This window comes from Rhineura floridana, chromosome 1, assembly GCF_030035675.1.
Source record: "Rhineura floridana isolate rRhiFlo1 chromosome 1, rRhiFlo1.hap2, whole genome shotgun sequence".
In the NCBI taxonomy this organism is placed as follows: domain Eukaryota; kingdom Metazoa; phylum Chordata; class Lepidosauria; order Squamata; family Rhineuridae; genus Rhineura; species Rhineura floridana.
In genome coordinates, this window is record NC_084480.1 from 130,522,005 (window position 1) to 130,540,517 (window position 18,513).

At 40.3% G+C, this 18,513-nt stretch overlaps 1 protein-coding gene across 8 annotated transcripts in view; it reads right to left on the reverse strand.

Annotated features, from left to right (window-relative positions):
* ECPAS (Ecm29 proteasome adaptor and scaffold) overlaps nucleotides 1-18,513 on the reverse strand; it is an 81,841-nt gene that overhangs the window by 48,764 nt on the left and 14,564 nt on the right. For all 8 annotated transcript variants that reach the window (XM_061632105.1, XM_061632115.1, XM_061632079.1 and 5 more), the window contains 11 exons: nucleotides 18,342-18,423; nucleotides 16,657-16,776; nucleotides 16,075-16,160; nucleotides 15,435-15,513; nucleotides 13,977-14,026; nucleotides 12,915-12,981; nucleotides 12,701-12,823; nucleotides 10,505-10,608; nucleotides 6,824-6,947; nucleotides 4,989-5,069; nucleotides 546-765 (listed from right to left, as the gene is read on the reverse strand). In XM_061632105.1, the coding sequence (XP_061488089.1) occupies nucleotides 546-765; nucleotides 4,989-5,069; nucleotides 6,824-6,947; nucleotides 10,505-10,608; nucleotides 12,701-12,823; nucleotides 12,915-12,981; nucleotides 13,977-14,026; nucleotides 15,435-15,513; nucleotides 16,075-16,160; nucleotides 16,657-16,776; nucleotides 18,342-18,423 (1,136 nt within the window). The remainder of the gene's footprint in view (nucleotides 1-545; nucleotides 766-4,988; nucleotides 5,070-6,823; nucleotides 6,948-10,504; nucleotides 10,609-12,700; nucleotides 12,824-12,914; nucleotides 12,982-13,976; nucleotides 14,027-15,434; nucleotides 15,514-16,074; nucleotides 16,161-16,656; nucleotides 16,777-18,341; nucleotides 18,424-18,513) is intronic.

An 18,513-nucleotide genomic window follows, 5' to 3' on the forward strand; every position in this document is an offset into this window, starting at 1 on the left:
AGGAGTCATTCTCCCCACCCAGCCTATATCTAGCTTAAGGTGACACAACTGTCCTCAAGACACCCTGTGTCCCCAGTAATTTAAAACAAGTTAGGGAAATTAAAGTTATGAATTCCGTAATACATGATGTTGACCAGAACCACAAATGTCTTTTTTAAAGGATGGGGCTGGGTGGAAGCAGAACCATGGAGGATTGGTCTGTAAGTGACTGTTTGCCTTGATAGCTTCCATATACAAAGGTGGTATACCTCTGAATACCAAATCACAGGGACAAGCAACTGGGAAATCCCACCACTTGCATGTCCTACTTATGAGTACCCCAGCTGGCCAACGGAATGCCAGACCACAAGAACATTGTTCTGACAAATGAAAACAATTCGTATGTTCTTAGGAAGTGAATTTCATCATACATGACAAAGTGACTCTCATAAGTCACTGCAGGCATCTTTCGAATGAGCACATTACATGATCATTCATGAGCCTTTTTATCAAGTCAATAACAAGAAGAGCTTTTTCTTTCAGCTCTGCAGACCACTGTTTCTCACCTCCAACACCAGAGAGCAGCTGCTGAAGAAGACTTATGTAGATCTGCACAGGGTTGCTTTCACCACCCTTTGACGAAGAGGATGTTATAACATGTCCAGACAGGAGGTTTCTTATGTAACGGCCAATTGCTGGAGCATGATCTTGCATTTCGGCTAAGCTCTGAGAGGTGGGCACCACACCAGCACTGTGAGCAAGACACATACGAAGGTACAGGACTATCTGAGCAAAAGAAGAAACAAGACAAACAGTTAGAAAGACAGGCCATTAGTCACAAGAAACAACAATCACTATCAGTCAGAAAGTGTTTGATTTCACTTACTCCGCCATGATTCCCAATTTAATAATACGAACTAACATTTCTATAGCGCTTTAAAAAGTTCAAAGCGTTCCACATATATTATCCCAGCCTTGTAAGGCAGGACAGTATAATTATCTCAGGGTTGCAGATCGAGTCTGAGGCTGGCAATGTGGCCTCCCTAAGACCACCTTCTGAGTCCTTAGCTTGAGTCAAGATTTGAATGGTGACTTCCTATCCTTAATTCGGTCTTTTTGCCATCACACTATATCAGCTCTCAAATTTAGGCTAATTTAAACAAAAAAAAAAAAAAAACATGTCAACCTTTGTATTTCAGGAAGAACTGCAACATGCCTAAAAGCTAACTGCTGCAAAATACGGTAAACAGCCTGCAGATCTGTTACAATAAATATGATTCAGGCAAAGTATGTGTACTACTTCCTTCTGCAACAATATGTTAAAGAATGAGCTTAACTACCCAGCTGAATCAATATGATGTGCTTAATTTGGGCTGGATCATGCCCACAGCTGTAGTTTAGGATTTTACACAAACACCGGGGGGGGCAGGGAGACAACAAGGAATGCAGTATTGGGCGCAGAATCCAGCTTCCTAACAATCTCAGCTTTCTTTTCTTTGTTTAAAAAAAGTTAGTTTCTAGTCCCTATGGTTGTAAAATATGTGAGCAATGCCTGAGGAAATCTCAGAACCCAGAAGTGCAGTTATAGAGCTTTTTGCTTCTCCCTATAACTAGTATAAGCCGAATTGTGCAAAATAGTAAAAATAGCAAAAGTTTGGGAAAAGAGAAACATTATGCAAATTTACACAGATAACTTAAGTTGAGCTACAAACTCTTTTTTGCTAACAGAGTTTAGATTATTGTGGTACAGATTTTTCTCCCCTTGATCTTGCCCAATATTTGTAATGACTGCTCTCAGAACTAGATAGAAATCTGTACCACAATAATCTAAACTCTGTTAGCAAAAAAGAGTTTGTAGCTCAACGTTACGTTATATATATTAAACAACCTTTATTTGAAATATCATACATTACAAACCAAGAAAAGGAATAGAAGCAACATCTAAAAATAACATGGCTCTTAACCGGATGGATGAAACGGAATAGAAATACTACTACTAACAATACGAGGAAGGGACTGGATTATAAACAAGAAACATTAAAAAGACCTGGGGGGGGGGTAGAAGGTAAGGGAAAACCGAGTATGTTATATATAAAGGGGAAGTGACAGATACAGATCATGAGAACCAAATAAAGGTATATTTTGTTGGAACTGCCCATCCATGCATTTGCCTATAGGTCATAAAAAGCCACCAGATGGCAGCAAAGTCCATTGGGTCCGCTAAACCTTTAAGCTCCTTAAGGTGATATGTCAGTTTTTCAGAAACAGCAAGGAAAAGAGTCTTTTGGAACCAAGTGTCCAATGAAACAGATGAGACATCTTTCTAACCCTGAGCCACAGTAAATCATGTGACAAAAATGGAAATGAACTACCTTCAAGTCATTCCCGACTTATGGCGACCCCCTATGAAGAGGGTTTTCATGAGGCTGAGAGGCAGTGACTGGCCCAAGGTCACCCAGTGAGCTTCATGGCTATGTGGGGATTCGAACCCTGGTCTCCCAGGTCACCTTAACCACTACACCACACTGGCTCTCATGTAAATCATGTAGCGATTAAGAAATAAACAATTATAAGGTAACTCCAAATTAGAGTCGACAAAAATAATGTAGGTTCCAAAGTGACTTCCCGTCCAATAATTAGACTAATTTCTCTAGTTACCGTACACCAAAATTCAAGAATATATTGACAACTCCAAATCATACGATAATAACTACCCCAGTCCTCACATCCCTGCCAACACAGGGGAGAACCTGATCAAGTAATATGGGTCAATCTCACTGGGGTTAAAAACCACCAGTGAGTGACTTTTAACATGTTCTCCTATACGATGGTGGAGACCAAGCAGAGGGGATGTGAAGACCACATCCTATTCCACCGAGAAGGGTCAATGATCTGCCCCACATCTAACCCCCTAGGCAGCATGAAGAGTTTCAAAGGGAGATAATTGTACATTTACCCAGTCAGGAATAAAACCTGGAAACGATCCCCCTACATGAACACATAAATTCATGTAACAGTTTTTCAAATAGTGTGAGAGGCCTGGAGCCCCATGTCCTAACCTTAGGACATGAATAAAAGAGCTAATTTGGCACGCACATAGCCAATTAATTCTAAATCCCTGCAATCGTTCTATTAGCTGCAGCTCCGAAAGACAGGGGCCCATGAAAAAAGGCCACACAATTGGGATAGGCCAACTTGAGCAAGCAAATCTGAAAGGGCGTCCCTGTCCAAGTCCTGAAAAGTAGAGTAATGAAGTCAAAGGAGGTTGTAAAGAAAGACGTTTACATTGCCATTTACTCCAGAGTCCCAGGGAGCATTTTGTAAATGGCTAGGCAGGCAGCTCCAGGAAGTCCTCAATGTGGGGGAAAGGGGCAAAATATTCAATGGATGGGGGAGGGAATCTCAAGCTAGAGAGTTTTTGAAGTTTCTCTCAGTGCAAAGTGAAAAGATATTGGTAAAACTCAGCTAGTGAATGTAAATACTACTACCCTTCCCATATAAGTCATAAAAGACCACCAGATGGCAGCAAAGTCCATTGGGTCCGCTCTTTACTTTTATTACCTTTGGTATCATAAATAATATTGAAAATATTTGCAGGCTGCTTTCCTACCTAAAAGTAACACAAAGGTGCTTACAAACAACATTAAAACAGTATGAACAAATAATAATAATAATAATAAACTTTATTTCTACCCCGCCCTTTTTCCAATGGGACTCAGAGCGGCTTACAACTAAAAACAACACCTTTAAAACAAACAGAAGTATACAATTAAAAAAGAATTAAACTATGAGAAAAATTAAAACCATAAAACATATGTTAAAAACAGCAGACAATTTAAAATAATAAAATATTAAAATATTTAAAATAATAAAACCATATAATATAGTCACCAATCCTATGACACTTAATCCTGGTCGTTCTCTATCCCAAATGCCGGTTGAAATAAAACAGTCTACTTGTCGCCAGAAGGACAGCAAGGAGGGAGCTAATCGCACCTCACTCGGGAGTTCCACAACCTAGGGGCGGCCACCAAAAAGGCCCTATCTCGTGTCTGCATCATATGTACTTGCGAAGGTGTGGGGTGCACAAGAAGGGCCTCACCTGAAGATCTCAAATCCCGGACAGATTCATGTAGGGAGATACGATCTGTCAAATAACCTGGACCTGAGCCGTATAGGGCTTTGTAGGTCAAAACCAGCACTTTGAATTGTGACCGGAAACAAATTGGCAGCCAGTGGAGCTGTTGTAACAGGGGGGTTGTATGGTCCCTGTAACCAGCCCCGGTTAGCACTCTGGCTGCAGCTCTTTGTACCAATTTAAGTTTCTGAACAGTCCTCAAAGTGATTAAAACTTAATAGAGAGGATCAATAAAATTAATAAAATCAATAAAGCAGCAACAGTAACAGATCACTAAACATCACTAAACAGCCTTGGAGAACTGGAAGGTCTATGTTAAATTTGATATTTACAAAATTAATTTTAAGAAGAAAAAAAAGGAAGATAAAAAAGGAAATAGAAACAAAACACAATGACAAAAACACTGTCAGCTCACATTAAGGATACAATAACCACCAGGATTTCCACCTAAAATTAAACAGTTAAGTCGATATAAGCCCTCCAGATGTCCAAATAGGCATCCACATGAGATTGGAGTTTACAGAAAATATGTTCAAATGTGAAAAAGGCAGCGAGGTCCTCAGACAGTGTGTATATGATCCTTCCAACCTCAGAACAGGAAGGTCTTAACTTGTCTTCTTAAGGATAGAATCAGTCTCTTCCCTCACTCACTGGGAAGGGCATTTGGCAAACAGGATGCCATCACCCAGCTAACAACTCAGTGGGTGAACCCAGAGGAGGCTTCTGATGCAGATCTTAAATTTCAGGCAGGTTCATATGGGAGAAGGCTATAAATTTAGGGCTGTCAGAATGGACACAGAATGTTATTGTAAAGGGTTTTGATGCTAGGAAAAAATAATCAGGTATGAGTTCCTCTACGTGATACACATACCTCTCCAAAAGTAGCTGGGTTGAAAGGCATAACTGTAGTTCCAGTCATATATTTAGCAGGAGTTTTCATTCTGTGAGAAGCCTAAGAGAGAAAAACACAACATATCTGAGAGGAGCTTTATTCAACAACAGTGTACAAATACACCCTAATTGTAGTGCAATTAAAATTAATTGTCTACACTATTTGAGACTGGCATGGATGAAAAACCAGAATCATACCATTTTGGCATGTTTAGTAGTATATAAATTAATTGAAAAATAATCATAATCAATTTAACCTTTCCACTTCTAAGGCTGCTAGAAGCTTTCATTATCCTCAAGATATTCGGTGAAACAGAGAAGCATTAGCCATATGTATAGCAATCCTAGCAAACAGAAGACTTCAGTTCAACATCCTTCACATACTGAAGTCCCACTCAGGTAGATGGCTTCTAGGACTGTTCCAAAGCACTTTGCTTTAAGATGATACATTCACTAACAGGCAAAAAAAGCCTTGCAGTTTAAGAACGTACCTATAGCCAACAGATATTTCTATCAAACTTTAAAAAGCAGGGAAATTGGGCAGCTCTAATGAATACACCAGGGGAGCAGGAGACCTGACCTCCTCTCTGAGATACGTTACTGCCCTACAAATTTGTCAAAATGCAAACATAATTTGGGTTGATCTTTCACAGTCCAATCCACTTCCTGTGTAGCTTGGCAGAATTTGGTAACAGGTGCCTCTGAGCATATGGTGAGTGGTCTTTCTACTGAAGTGCCCCTCCCACAAAGAAACATAAAAATTATGTGTATGTTTGTTTTGATTTGTATACCACTCTTTCATCACAATGGTTTCTAGCAAAGTTCACAACAGAACAATTATAAAATCCATCATCACAGTAAAAGAAAAGCAAACATTTAAAATATTTTGCCTCAGGTGCTCTGTCAAGAGTACCTGCACCAATAAAGCAAGAGTACAGAAAGCATTCTGATAAGCAAAGCCAGACCATTATTCCACAGGCCATTCACATTAAGTCACTGTCCCATATTAGAGCATGATATGAGAGGGAAACATGAATTTATTTATTTTTAAAAAAAGGTAGCAGGGACTGCAACTTTAGGGTGGCTAACATCTACCCCTTGACAACAGAGACAAAAGTTGGAGAGCATAAATGAGACCTGGACTGGAAGGGAATGGATAAGGGCGCACACAGAAATATTGGCAGAACAAAGGCTTAATCCAGGACCAGTCCATGACTAGGCAATTTATATCATTTATGTATTCATTCCACTTTTATACAATCCTTAAACATAATTATAACTATTTATTGCCCACCCTTCACCGATAAAGGTCAGGGTGAGTTACAAAATCTAAAATACAATATTAAAAAGAGCTTAAACAATTTCAATCATAATAGGGTGGGTTCTGAAAACATACATCTCAGGAGCCGAAGGTCAGGGTAAAGAGGTATGTCTTTAGCATCTGCTGAAAATTATATAGCAAAGGGACCAGACGCATCTTTGTAGGTAGGAAGTTCCAACAACTTAGGTGCTGCCACAGAGAAAGCTCTCTCCTGGGCCACCATCCCCTGAACTTCTGAGGGTAATGGAACTACCAAGAAGGCCTCTTCTTTACCCCCTAAAGGCCTTCCCACTGTGGTTCATAGCAATAAGACACAATAAGACACATGGCTAAAGAATCAAAGGCATAAAACTGGTTTTAAAATCAGTCATTAGAAAGGCTTGGATTTGTTTTCTACATGCTTTGGGTGGGAGCAGGGGTGTAGCATTATTATCATTAGACTCTGTACAAATTCTCCCAATGTAATCAGTAAGATTTAAACTGAAGTTCTGTACCTTTTCTTGAATATACTGGACCATTTCTGGGAAGGAAGGCATTTGTTTATCACCACTTTCCTTTTCATTTTTACCAGGAAACATTCTAAGCACCCGTTGTGCTTCTCCATGTACTTCTTCCCGTCTTTCAAAAATTAAGAAAAAAATAGTTTGCACACATATACAGAATTCTCCCATACAGATACTCCTATTTAGCTGAGTTAGACTAGTGGGCATTAGAGACAGGACTTTTTCAGTGGTAGCCCCAAATCTGTGGAAGTCTCCCACAAAGAAAGCATGGATTGCCATGTCGCTTCTGACCTTCAAAAAGGCTTTGAAGACCAAGAAGACTGCTGCTGTCTTTTACACTACTTTATTATTATTATTATTATTATTATTATTATTATTATTATTGTTGTTGTTGTTGTTGTTGATGTTGTTGTTGTTGTTGTTGTTATTATTGATGGCTTTCAAATGCATTGGCATGTCTTTTAAAGGATTTGTTCACTGAAGGTATGTCTGTTTTCTCTTGCAATTTTGATATCTGTTGTTTTCTACTGAGCTGGATTATTGCAATTATTTTTAGGGTGTGCTATGTTCTGTATGGAACCTTGAGGACTCTCTCCTGAAAGGCAACCTAAAAATAAAATACATTTTTTAGGTAAACCAATACAAGTGCAACCGTAAGCTACACCTATTTTGCCAGATCAGAAATGCTCTAACAGGGCAATGTAAGACAAAGGGTAGTATTCAACTGAACAACAGCAATAGTGCAAGGTGCTAACAGGATTCCCCCTGCTCTCTTCCCCCCACATCAACCCCATATCTGCCCTGGAGGATCGGGGAAACCCCCAGAACAGATTAGGGAGTGTACCGGGTGAGGAGAGAGGGAGAATGTCCCATTGCACAAGCAGAAATCCTTGCACTGATGGAATGTTTGCCTTAGCACAATGCTGAACACAACTCAAATTCTCTGAAACCATACCAACTATAAGCCATTGGTTAACCCCCTCATATCAAAAGCCACAACAAAGCACAGCTACATTTTGTTGCCATCCTCTCTTCTTACACTTGCCTATCCCATCCCTTCTCTTTTTATCTCTCCACTGTCAACGTTTAAATGTAAAGCTCCTAGGGGCAGTAGACATTTGTTTTTAGGTTGGCTCTGCATGTCAAGACATGGAAATATATTCAGATTATCTGGTAACACACTTGGATTTTGATGTCGCATAAGCAAGTAAGTACTGAACATGACACACATTTGTCTATGCCAGCTGTGGTGCAAACCATTACAGGACATTGTTGCTTTAGGGAATTCACTGGTACCAGTATATAAGACACAGTAACTCAAGGTTTAGAAGAATTCATTTCTTCCTCTACCTACATTCACTTGTACCCTTCTGTATCCTCAAGTAGTCTTAAAACACAACACTGGTCACTTACCATGAGTAAGTTCCTTCTGGCGTGGGAGACATCCAGAAAACAGACAGTTAAGTCCCTTGTTGCCTAAGACAGGCAGGGCCCTATGACAAAAGTTTTGTATAGATTAACCAGCTCCTGTATCTCTGCCCCAGTTCTGACTGTGTCTGAGCAAGAGACAGAGGAGGCAATAATAGAGAGAAAAAGAAAACACAGCCTCAGGACACTAATAGAATTGCCTCTAAGCAGAGATGATCTTAGTAAATGTTGTTGAGCATGAAGCCAGGCCAAATGGTAGGCTGGTAATGTCACCCCAGTATATGAAGCAGAGAAATTGCCAGTGGGTAAAGGCTATCAAAATGGATCAGCGAGGTCCTTTGCTTGAAAATGGACCATTGTATGTATCAACAGTCTTTGTACACTGCCACGTAGGGGCAGAATGCACAGTTCAGGCAGTTTGGTGGAGAATCAGCAGCCTGTATACGTTTATGATAGTGCAGAGTAGATAACGTTGCAAGAGCCAGCAGCAGTATTGGAGTCAATAGATTACACTGTGAGGGCTGATTAACAGGTTTGGTGTGGTCAGCTACGGCCCTGGTAATAGAAACCCCCCCCCTTTGGCACTGTAACTGACTAGACAGTAAAAACAGGAAGGGAGAGGCAAACAAAATGGCGCCCGCAGAAAGGGCGGGAAAATAAGCCAATCAGAAAAACTGGGGGCGATAAAGGAGCAATGGCGGCACTTAAGAAAAAGCCTCAAAGGCGAACTCTGGGACCGCGAGGGCGAGAGATTCTGATAGCGGCACAGCAAACGAGGTGAAAAAGAGCCACAGCCGCAGGCTCTAGATCTGCCGTGAAAAAAGTAAGGGGCGGCGATACTGCGGGCAGCAGCCGCAAGCTCTCAGTTAATTCTAGGTGGCTTGCTGAGGGAGGGAGAACCGCAGCCGCGGTCTCCCGTAACGTCACTGAGCTTCAGGAGGCAAAAGGAATCCATAGGCACAGGCTCCGTATGTAGGCAAGCCAAAAAAGTCAGGAACAAATGCGGCGGAGTGGGCCAGGAAGCCACGATCGCAAGCTCCTGATTAGAGCTGCGTCAGCCGCCAGAGAGCAAAAGGAGCTGCAGCCGCGGTCTCCCTGAGAGCCGTTAGGCAATTTACTGGGGGAAAAACGAAAGGAGCCGCAGCCGCGGTCTCCCTGAGAGCCGTTAGGCAATTTACTGGGGAAAAAACGAAAGGAGCCGCAGCCGCGGTCTCCCTGAGAGCCGTTAGGCAATTTACTGGGGGAAAAAAAAGAAACGAAAGGAGCCGCAGCTGCGTTCTCCCTGAGAGCCGTTAGGCAATTTACTGGGGAAAAAACGAGGTAAGGGGAAACCCCCCCCTGGACGAAAATCAAATACGAGGAAACAAAACAGTTGAGACAGAGCAGAGGGAAGAGAAGGTACAGACTAGACACACGAACCTCCCACTCCGTCACAAAAATACAGAAAAAACTTATCTAAAGCTACGCTGTCAAGAATTACAAACTTGTTCGATACGAAGGCAAGAATGAACTGGAGAGTGGGAGGGGCCTGATGCCCCTAGTCTTGACTTCAAAAAACATTCTTGCCTTCGGACGACAGGTGGAGCTACAACTGCATTGATGGCCGGCCTCATATGGAAAAAGGTTAGCTATCCCCGGTCTAGGATCTGATTGACAAACAAATCCTAGATGAAGCATGAGAAAGACAGAGGCTGTGAAGACTGCACTCAGAGAGAGGGCCTCAGCTTCATCAGCTTTTTTGAGGGCTGAATCTAAGCACCTCTCTCCCAAATCTTTAACCTCTAACCTTAGGGGCCCAGACACAAGAGCCATCACTGGGGTGTCCACTAGTGAAACCTTGAAGAGATCTGATGGATGTGTAAAAACCTTTGTGCCACTCCTGTAATCTTCTTACCATGAAGATGGGCGACCTGTTCTGCTTTAATAACATATTTAAAAGAACACAGGAACAAGGCTATAGAAAATTTCAGAAATACAAAAGCTAGAAAACTGATCGAAACAGAAGAACTAAAGCAACTGTTCTGTTCCTAGGTGAGGCAGAGAAGGAACTGGTTGGGGACACAGCAGCTGGTCAATCTTTACAAACCATTGTTGTGTGATCCTGCTTGTCCTAGGATGTTTTCTAGATGCCTCCTGCATGCCAACCAAAAAAGATGATTATGCCCTGGAAGCATCCCACTTACTGCAACAGTAAATGTCTATGCCATGTTATAGATCTGACCCACAATGCAACATTAAACTTACGGGTCTCCTGCAGCTAAAAGCAGTAAATATCTTGAAGGAATGTGATCTGAAGGGAACACTGTGCTGGCAAACTTTACAGCCACCTGGCGTACTTGGACTTGAGGCTAAAAAAAAGAAAGATCAAAGTTGTTTTAAAACACAGGCACTTATATGAAATAAAAAAAACTGAAACAGAAAGGCAACAATAGGAAAAACACCCCGGGGAAGCAGAGTTACGTGCATTCCCAATATTTAAAGATGCCACAAACTGCCATTTCTTCAGCTCCTAATTTCCTTTTGCCCAGTAAATTTTTTAGCAGCCAGCAAACAAAGTATGTATCACCAAAGGTGGTGGAATAAAATGTGTAGCACAGGAAAGCATCTCGTGTCTAGGATAAAGATAGATAAATTGTATGGTCTTGTGATTACTTCCAATCTTTATGATTCTATACAAATTTCCATATTTTATATCCAGTTCTTTGGAATACATGGAACCACACTGACACCTACAGTACACTGAGTTTATTTCTCATGCATAGTCAAGTCTAAATAATTCAGCTTGTACAAGAAAGTTAAAACCCCTAAATTTCTGTCACGGTTACTTATTGTTGTGTTCAGTTTTGAAGGGGAAACATAAATAGTTAAAAATGTTAAGGCCCCGTTCAAAGTAATGGTAATGAGGATTATTAACAGGCAAACCTTGTAATTACTCTGCAGCCTTCACCTGCCTCAGAACTGGATTTGAAAACTTTCTCACAAATGTTACAACAAATAAAGATTTTGGACATTTCTAAACACACTACAGGCAACTCTAGAGGCCACCCCTCTCGTCCTCAAATCTGCTCTGAAGGGTTTGGGGAATCCCCAGAACAGATTTTGGGGGCACACAGGGGGAGAACATTCTGAACATTCACTTTAGTATTTCACTAAATACAACCCTATTTAAAATCTATGTGCAGCCTTCCTCACCTGTGCAGTTCCTGGCCTTGTGCATCTCTCTCTCTCTTTCTCTCTCACACACAATCTTCCTCTCCTTCTTACACACGTACTTCTCATACCTATGGGGATTCTCTCTTACAACCTTTTGTTCCAAAGCCGACTTCCTCTATCCTTCCTTTTCTAATGTACAGACAAGATCAATCAATGATAGCCTGTGCTCCCTATCATATCAACAACTCACTCAGTGACATTCAAGAGGCCTTCTGATCACGTAGCTCCTCTAGGACAGGCAGGCAGCCAAGATCACCACAAAATATTTTAGTGGTTTGTAATATAAATGCTTGTTGGTGCTTCATTTCTAACACTTTAAAAAAAACATACTATAGAATTATCTGCAAATTAGTCCATTTTGGCAAGAGGTGCTAAGCCTAATTTATCTTTTTATGTGACACCTTCTACCAGCCCCCCCCCCAAACTCATGGTAGCTTGTTCCAGTGCTGGTCCCCAAGTCATTTGCAGACCTGAACGACACCATTCCTCTGAGGCCGGCAGCAAAACTGCTGTCCCTACAGCTCCAGAGAGGAGGGTGGAAACACCAGCTGGGCAGACAGGTCCATCACCTTGGATAGTTTTTGCACCCTAGCCTTTCCATTAGTAGAGTGGGCTGCAAAGGGGGGACTGGGTGCCCTCAAGGGAATTCGAGATTAGGCTGGACACACTCTCCCAGGATCCTCTCTGAAAGGATCTCTCTCTCCTTCACTACAAGCAAAACTATGTAAGGCCTCTCCTAGGCGCAGGAGACAGAGTCTACAAGATGACCGGCAGAGGGAGCTAGGCAGGAAGGAAATGGGTGGGTTCACCCTCCCACATGCTAGTATACGAGTAGCTTAATTTGCATAGTCCTGTATAGTGAAACAACTGGGAGGGACAACCCATCTGCGGATCCCCTCCTCTGCAGGAAACTATGGTTATTTAGGTCAGACGTTTAGCAAACGCTCAAACCTATATGATCACCTGTTTAACAGAACAACAGGAGCAATCACTCATACACGCCTATATCAGATTGGAGAATATAACTTTGGAGATAAAACCAAAAACCGGTAATGGGGATTCCTTCTATATTTCTTATTTTAAATATTTCATCAAGCAGAAAACATTACACTTTATTAGAAAGACAAGAGAATGAGTTCCATGAACGTAAGTCTTGCCAAGTACAACGGATTTGTGTGTAAAAACTTCAACCCTTCATAGGACATCTCTCTCACTTTGTTAACGTACCTTAATTAGGTTTGAGGCCACAAGCGCCTCCATAAGAGTACGTGGGGCTCCTTCTAAACTGGTGTATGCTCCAACCATCATGGACAAGGCCTCTTGAATAGCAAGCCTGGTATCAGGATCTTCCTGAAATAAGATACATCCTTTAGTAACTAGCATGCACCCCACAAACAAGGAGCATTTTCTGGAAACTTATTTCCATGCATGTATTACTAACCTTAGAAAGAGCTTCAAAAAACTGTTGGACTAATGCCAGGTCCTTGGTGAACAGCTGAGGTATTCGGCTGAAATAGAATGTCAATATTTTAAAAGATCCATTTTTGAGAGTAGAATAAAATATATACATGCCAGTTAAAATCTCTATAAAATTAGGTTACACTGTTCTTTAACCTTGGGTCCCCAGATGTTTTTGGACTACAACTCCCATCATCTTTGGCCATTGGCTAAGCTGGCTGGGATTGATGGGAGTTGTAGTCCAATAACATCTGGGGACCCAAGGTTGAAGAACAGTGCTTTAAAATGTTCAAATCACTTCATGTACACTGCCTCAGTAATTTGTATGAACAATCTTTAAGGCAGCTTGATGTTACTACCCTGTATGACAAATGGAAGCCTGACAAGTGCATCCTATACAAGTGTACTAAAATAAAAGGCACACTGTGTTCAATATAGCTTACTCCCTAGTAATTGTGTTTAGGATTGCAGCATAAAGGCATCTACTGACATAATTCATGTAAGATATGAATCAAAAAAATTCTTGGTTCACACTGCTATGCAACACTAGCTATTAAACAAAGCAGTTAATTTCTGGCATCAATAATCAGAGGCTAAGTCCAAATTGCTTGCCTCTCCTAGCAGAAGTTTATTTTATCTAATAACCACCAGAGATCATCAAAAAGCAGGACTTTATACAAAGAGGTCAATTTTGACAAGATTTTTGAAGGTTAATTTCTATACACACAATTTATTAAGCATGCCATTGCTGGCTTTGCTCTACGATTACTTATTTGGCACAGTTTTAAACTACACAGAGAACAAACTGTCAATTTTATGCCTGTTTTTAAAACAATGGATTATCCCTAATATCCAAGAAGCATCCTCCACACAAATTTACTTTAACAGCTCCAGAGCAGCGAGAAGATCATACCTATTCCAAATTCTACACACCATTACAAATTGCCATGTAGTGTGCTAAGTTAACTTGGTTGCCTACTGGCAGAGTAACAAATTGCTTTGGAAAAATCAACTGACATCTCGTGTTTAAGTGTGTTTCTGTTACCTGGAGAGTTTTCCAACAGCTGAATAGGCCACTGACAACAATTTGGGGTCCTTGAATTATATATAAAAAAAGTCAGTCAGCAGAAAAGTGAGAGTAACAATATACATTCAGGTTTCCATTGTCATTTTCCCCAAATTATTACATTTCATTCTACATCTTCCTTCCCATATTTTTTCTAATTAGACAAAGTTTCAGAGATACAAAAGCTTCAAAAATGCAATAATCATCGAAAGCAAGCCATTTTAGGAGTGCAGATGGGATTGTGTTCTGCACGAAGAGATGAAAAATCACAGCATATGGCAATAAAACTACCTCTAGTTCTTTAATTTGATTTGTCATGAGGAAGAAAAGGAGACTTGGCACATGCAGAACTGCAGATATAATAAGATGCTCTATGACAAGACCTTGAAACAACATGTAGGTTTGAGCAATGTAATTCCAGATACAATCCAGGAATCATTTGCATAATTTGGTCCTATATAAGATAAAGCAAACTTTATTCAAATGTTACAGCCACTTGTAGATCTCTGGTGGTCTCCGAGATAGGAGAAGCAGAGCAGGTAGGTGTAATATATTTCCCTGACTGTGCATAGGAAACTGGGTAGAGTATCAATGTGTTCTGGGGCCTGCACACACACCAAGACATATAATATGGGCTATATACCATATAACAGCTATTAGTGCCAAACCTTTTTGTGGCTTGGAGATTTTGCATCTGCTTTGTCCAGCTCTGAAACTCTCCTGGACAGGAAATTACTACAAAGTATGCCTTGGCTTTGCTGGGACACTCTCATTTGCGCTGATGCATGAATGAGGAGGGTCCGGCCCCCATAGCTGAACACACACTGCGCATTGCAACCACATGGTATTACACATGGGCTAAAATCATGAAGATTTACATTAGTGTAAAGCACATTTATTTTTGCAGTGGAACTGAGTGCACCAAACCATATACAGAGTTGCAGTCAAGTTGTCCTTATCAGTCTATTTGGAAAGTCTAGGAGACAACACCACACCTAATTTCAGGCATATTACTCCCTCTAATAGCAAATTCAGGTGGCGAGTGCCAAAAGAAATGGAGCCAATATGGAGAGAAACAAGAGGGAAATATGACCCTCCTTTAAAATAAACAGCCCAATGAGGACTGAGCATGCTCAGAAGCTGCAGAATGCTTGAATGCCAGAAAACAAACATGGTGTGGTATGGAAAACCAGATTGTCCTATTCTGAGGGAATGCATGGTATAGAACCCTGACCAGGAGCATTCCTATTAGGCAGGAAATACATTGTAACATTGCACTGCAGGTCCCACTTGTTTTCGTTATCCGTGCTAGCTATTGTATGTTTACTATTTCTTTTGAAGCAAATATCAAGTAATTCCCCAGATATTAAAAAATAATGTGCATGTTGACAAATTCCACAACAAATTTTACTCTCTAGAAAGATCTTTTGAACTCACCTCTTTATATTCGTTAATCAGTTTTGTCAGTCCATTCAGAAGCATTGGGCCTAGTGGCTTTATCTTACTGTCGGGGCAACTAAATTCAACACATGAAAGAATAAGGATTTGATGTATTTTTAAAAAATCATTCTTAGCAAGAGATTTCCTTGATATAAAAGAAAATATTGGGCAACTCCTTCCCAAAGGAAGGCTTATCACGTTTTGATGGCCAGTGAAAATCTGGCTATCCAAGAACATTTTTAGATGATAATGCTGTGCTAATGTGGCAGTTTTGGTATCTTTCTGTCACTTTCATTCACTTTTATGATTTAGTGTTCTATATTGTTTTGCTGTGCTTTGGTTTTAGGGTTTCATCCAACTAAACTTTATTCTCCAATTAAATAGTCATAATTTTAATCCAACTATTTCTCTCTCTGTTGTTTTCTTATTGTTATTAAATAAGAAATATTAAAATGGTAATAATAAATCTTTCCTGATGGTATAACACCATTTTGTTCCTCAAGTGAACAAAAACCATGCACGCATAAACCTCCAGCTTACCACTAATTCACCATTCACCATTCATAATTTAACCACAGCTTGCCAACCAAGCTTATGTTTGTGCATATGATGTCATGACTAGTATTAAATTACTTACATTACACAAATATGATGCACAAATTGAAGAGACAAGGTTCTCAGTTTTGCATTGGTATTTGCACCAAAAAGTCCATCATAGACCACCTAGCAGAAAAAAGAGCTCATTAAAAACAATATTGTTTCTAATTCTTTTCTGTAGGCACCATCATTTTTACAAAAGGAGGTATAATTAGGAAGCACATGTTGATGGGACTACATTAAAAAATTCCTCTCACAGTTTTTTGTATCCCACTGAAATTTCACAGCCCATCAAATTTACTGTAATTGTCAATAAAAGTTCATGAAAAACAGGCTCTAAGATAAATTACACTTAAGAACGGTATTCCATATGCTATGCTTCACTGCATCAAGACTTGTTTAGCATAGACATGTTCTCAGTCTGGCATGTGCGCTATAGTGGAAGTACAGAAAACAGCACATCCAGTGCCTTAAAAGGTATAGCATTAGTCTAACTAGCACACTCCATGATGATTCAATAATTGCCACAGCACATGACACAGAGGGACAGTCATAGGCCAAGGGCTTAGAATTGGGTTCTGAGAGGTTGAGAACTAGATTACTGTGAGAGTGAAAACATTACCTGAATATTTGCAGGAAACGTTTCTGCAGCTTGCCTAGAGCGCAGAAGATGAGGGATTATCTTTAATTTAACCCGTGTGCTGACTGGATCACGTTTTAATTCTGGCTTCAGAACTGCTCCCTGTTATAAACAAATATGGGAATAATTAATGCAAATTACATAAAGCAAAAGTGTGAGATACGAATGCAATAAAACTGAGGAATAAAACAATTACTATTTCAAAGGCCTGGACAAATTCTTCACAGATTTTAGTAAAAATCTAAAGAAAATAATTAAGTAAGCGATCCTGGGCATGTTTACTCAGAAGTAATCTGCACAGAGTTAAACAGGACTTACTTCCTAGTAAGCATGTTTAGGATTGCAGCAAAATACCTAAATGGATTTCTAATTATAATAGTTTAAACACTCGTAAGTCTCAATACGAGAAGCTACCATGAAGAATCCTGCTTACAGTAGGGCCCCGCTTCACAGCGCTTTGCTTTACAACGTTCCACTAATATAGCGGTTGTGAATTGTAGAAAGGCCCCGCTTTACAGCACTTGTTCCGCTTTTATGGTGGTTTTTTGCTGCTGGGCGCCATTTTGGTCCATATAAGTCAATGGGATCCGCTTTACAGCGGTTTTCGCTTTACAGCGGGGGTCCAGAATGTAACCCACTGTATGAGCGGGGCCCTACTGTACTTATTAAGCAGACATCTTGTGAACAAACCAATGGACACTACACCAGGGTGATGGAGCTAAAAAGTAAGTATACCGGAGCCCTCCTGGATCAGACCAAAGGGCCATCTAGTCCAGCATTCTGTTTTTTACAGTAGGCGCAGAGAAGCCCACAAGAAGGTTGTGAAGGCAACAGTCCTCCCCACTGTTGCCCCCCCAACTGAAATTCAGTGGCATGCCAACTCTGAACCTGGAAGTTCCATTTAGCTATTGTGGCCAGCAGCTGCTGCTACTTATCTTCCATTAGTTTGTCAAATCCTCTCTGAACCCCACTGAAGTGAAAGGGCAGAATTCCATAAATTAATGATGCCTTGTGTGAAAAAGTATTTTCTATTTCTTGTGTACTGAATATCAAATCCTTTTAAAAGGTCTAAAGTGCAAAATGATCTCATGAGTTCTGACCTTTCCTGAATGAGAATGATGATGTGACAAATACTTTTTTTTTTAAAGGCTATTAATCTTCTTCATGTGACAATGGATGTGGGTTACATAGCACTTCATGTATTTGTATTTGTCTCCGTCCATATGCATACCCTCCTTATGCATACTTCATTAATTAAGTCATCTTTAATGACTTAATTTTGTATCTAGGCAGATACTAACATCTTTTAAAACTCATTTCTCCATTTTGAGGAAAACAAAAGGTACAATTAGATAGCAATTCACTTAAAATGGCTACCCATGGAAGGTTATTAAATGAAAGCAACATTTGCACCCAATTGCAGCTGGCTGCTATAGGCAGAAACAGCCCCCTTGGCATGTTAAATTCTTTCTTCTTCACTGCCAGGTTAGTGAAAGAGAAGAACAGCAGGAACATCAGATAACCCTGAATACCAAAACTGGGCCTGACTCACTATTTCAACAAATAAAAGAACCAAAACTGCACATCTAAAGAGAAAATTATCTTTAGAATAAAAGCAGAATTCACTGAAATAAAAAAAGAACATAGATCCAGGAGAGCAGTCTTACCTCCTTGGTTTTCAGTGGTATGTCCCCAAGGTACACTTTATATAGCTTGTTGATGATGACTGGATTGTTCCAGTCTATTAAACTAAAAGATGTTAAAAAGGATACATATTTGTTAAAGTAGCAGAAGTAATTATGTTTACATTATTCCAAGTGAAATTTGTTAGTTGCCAGA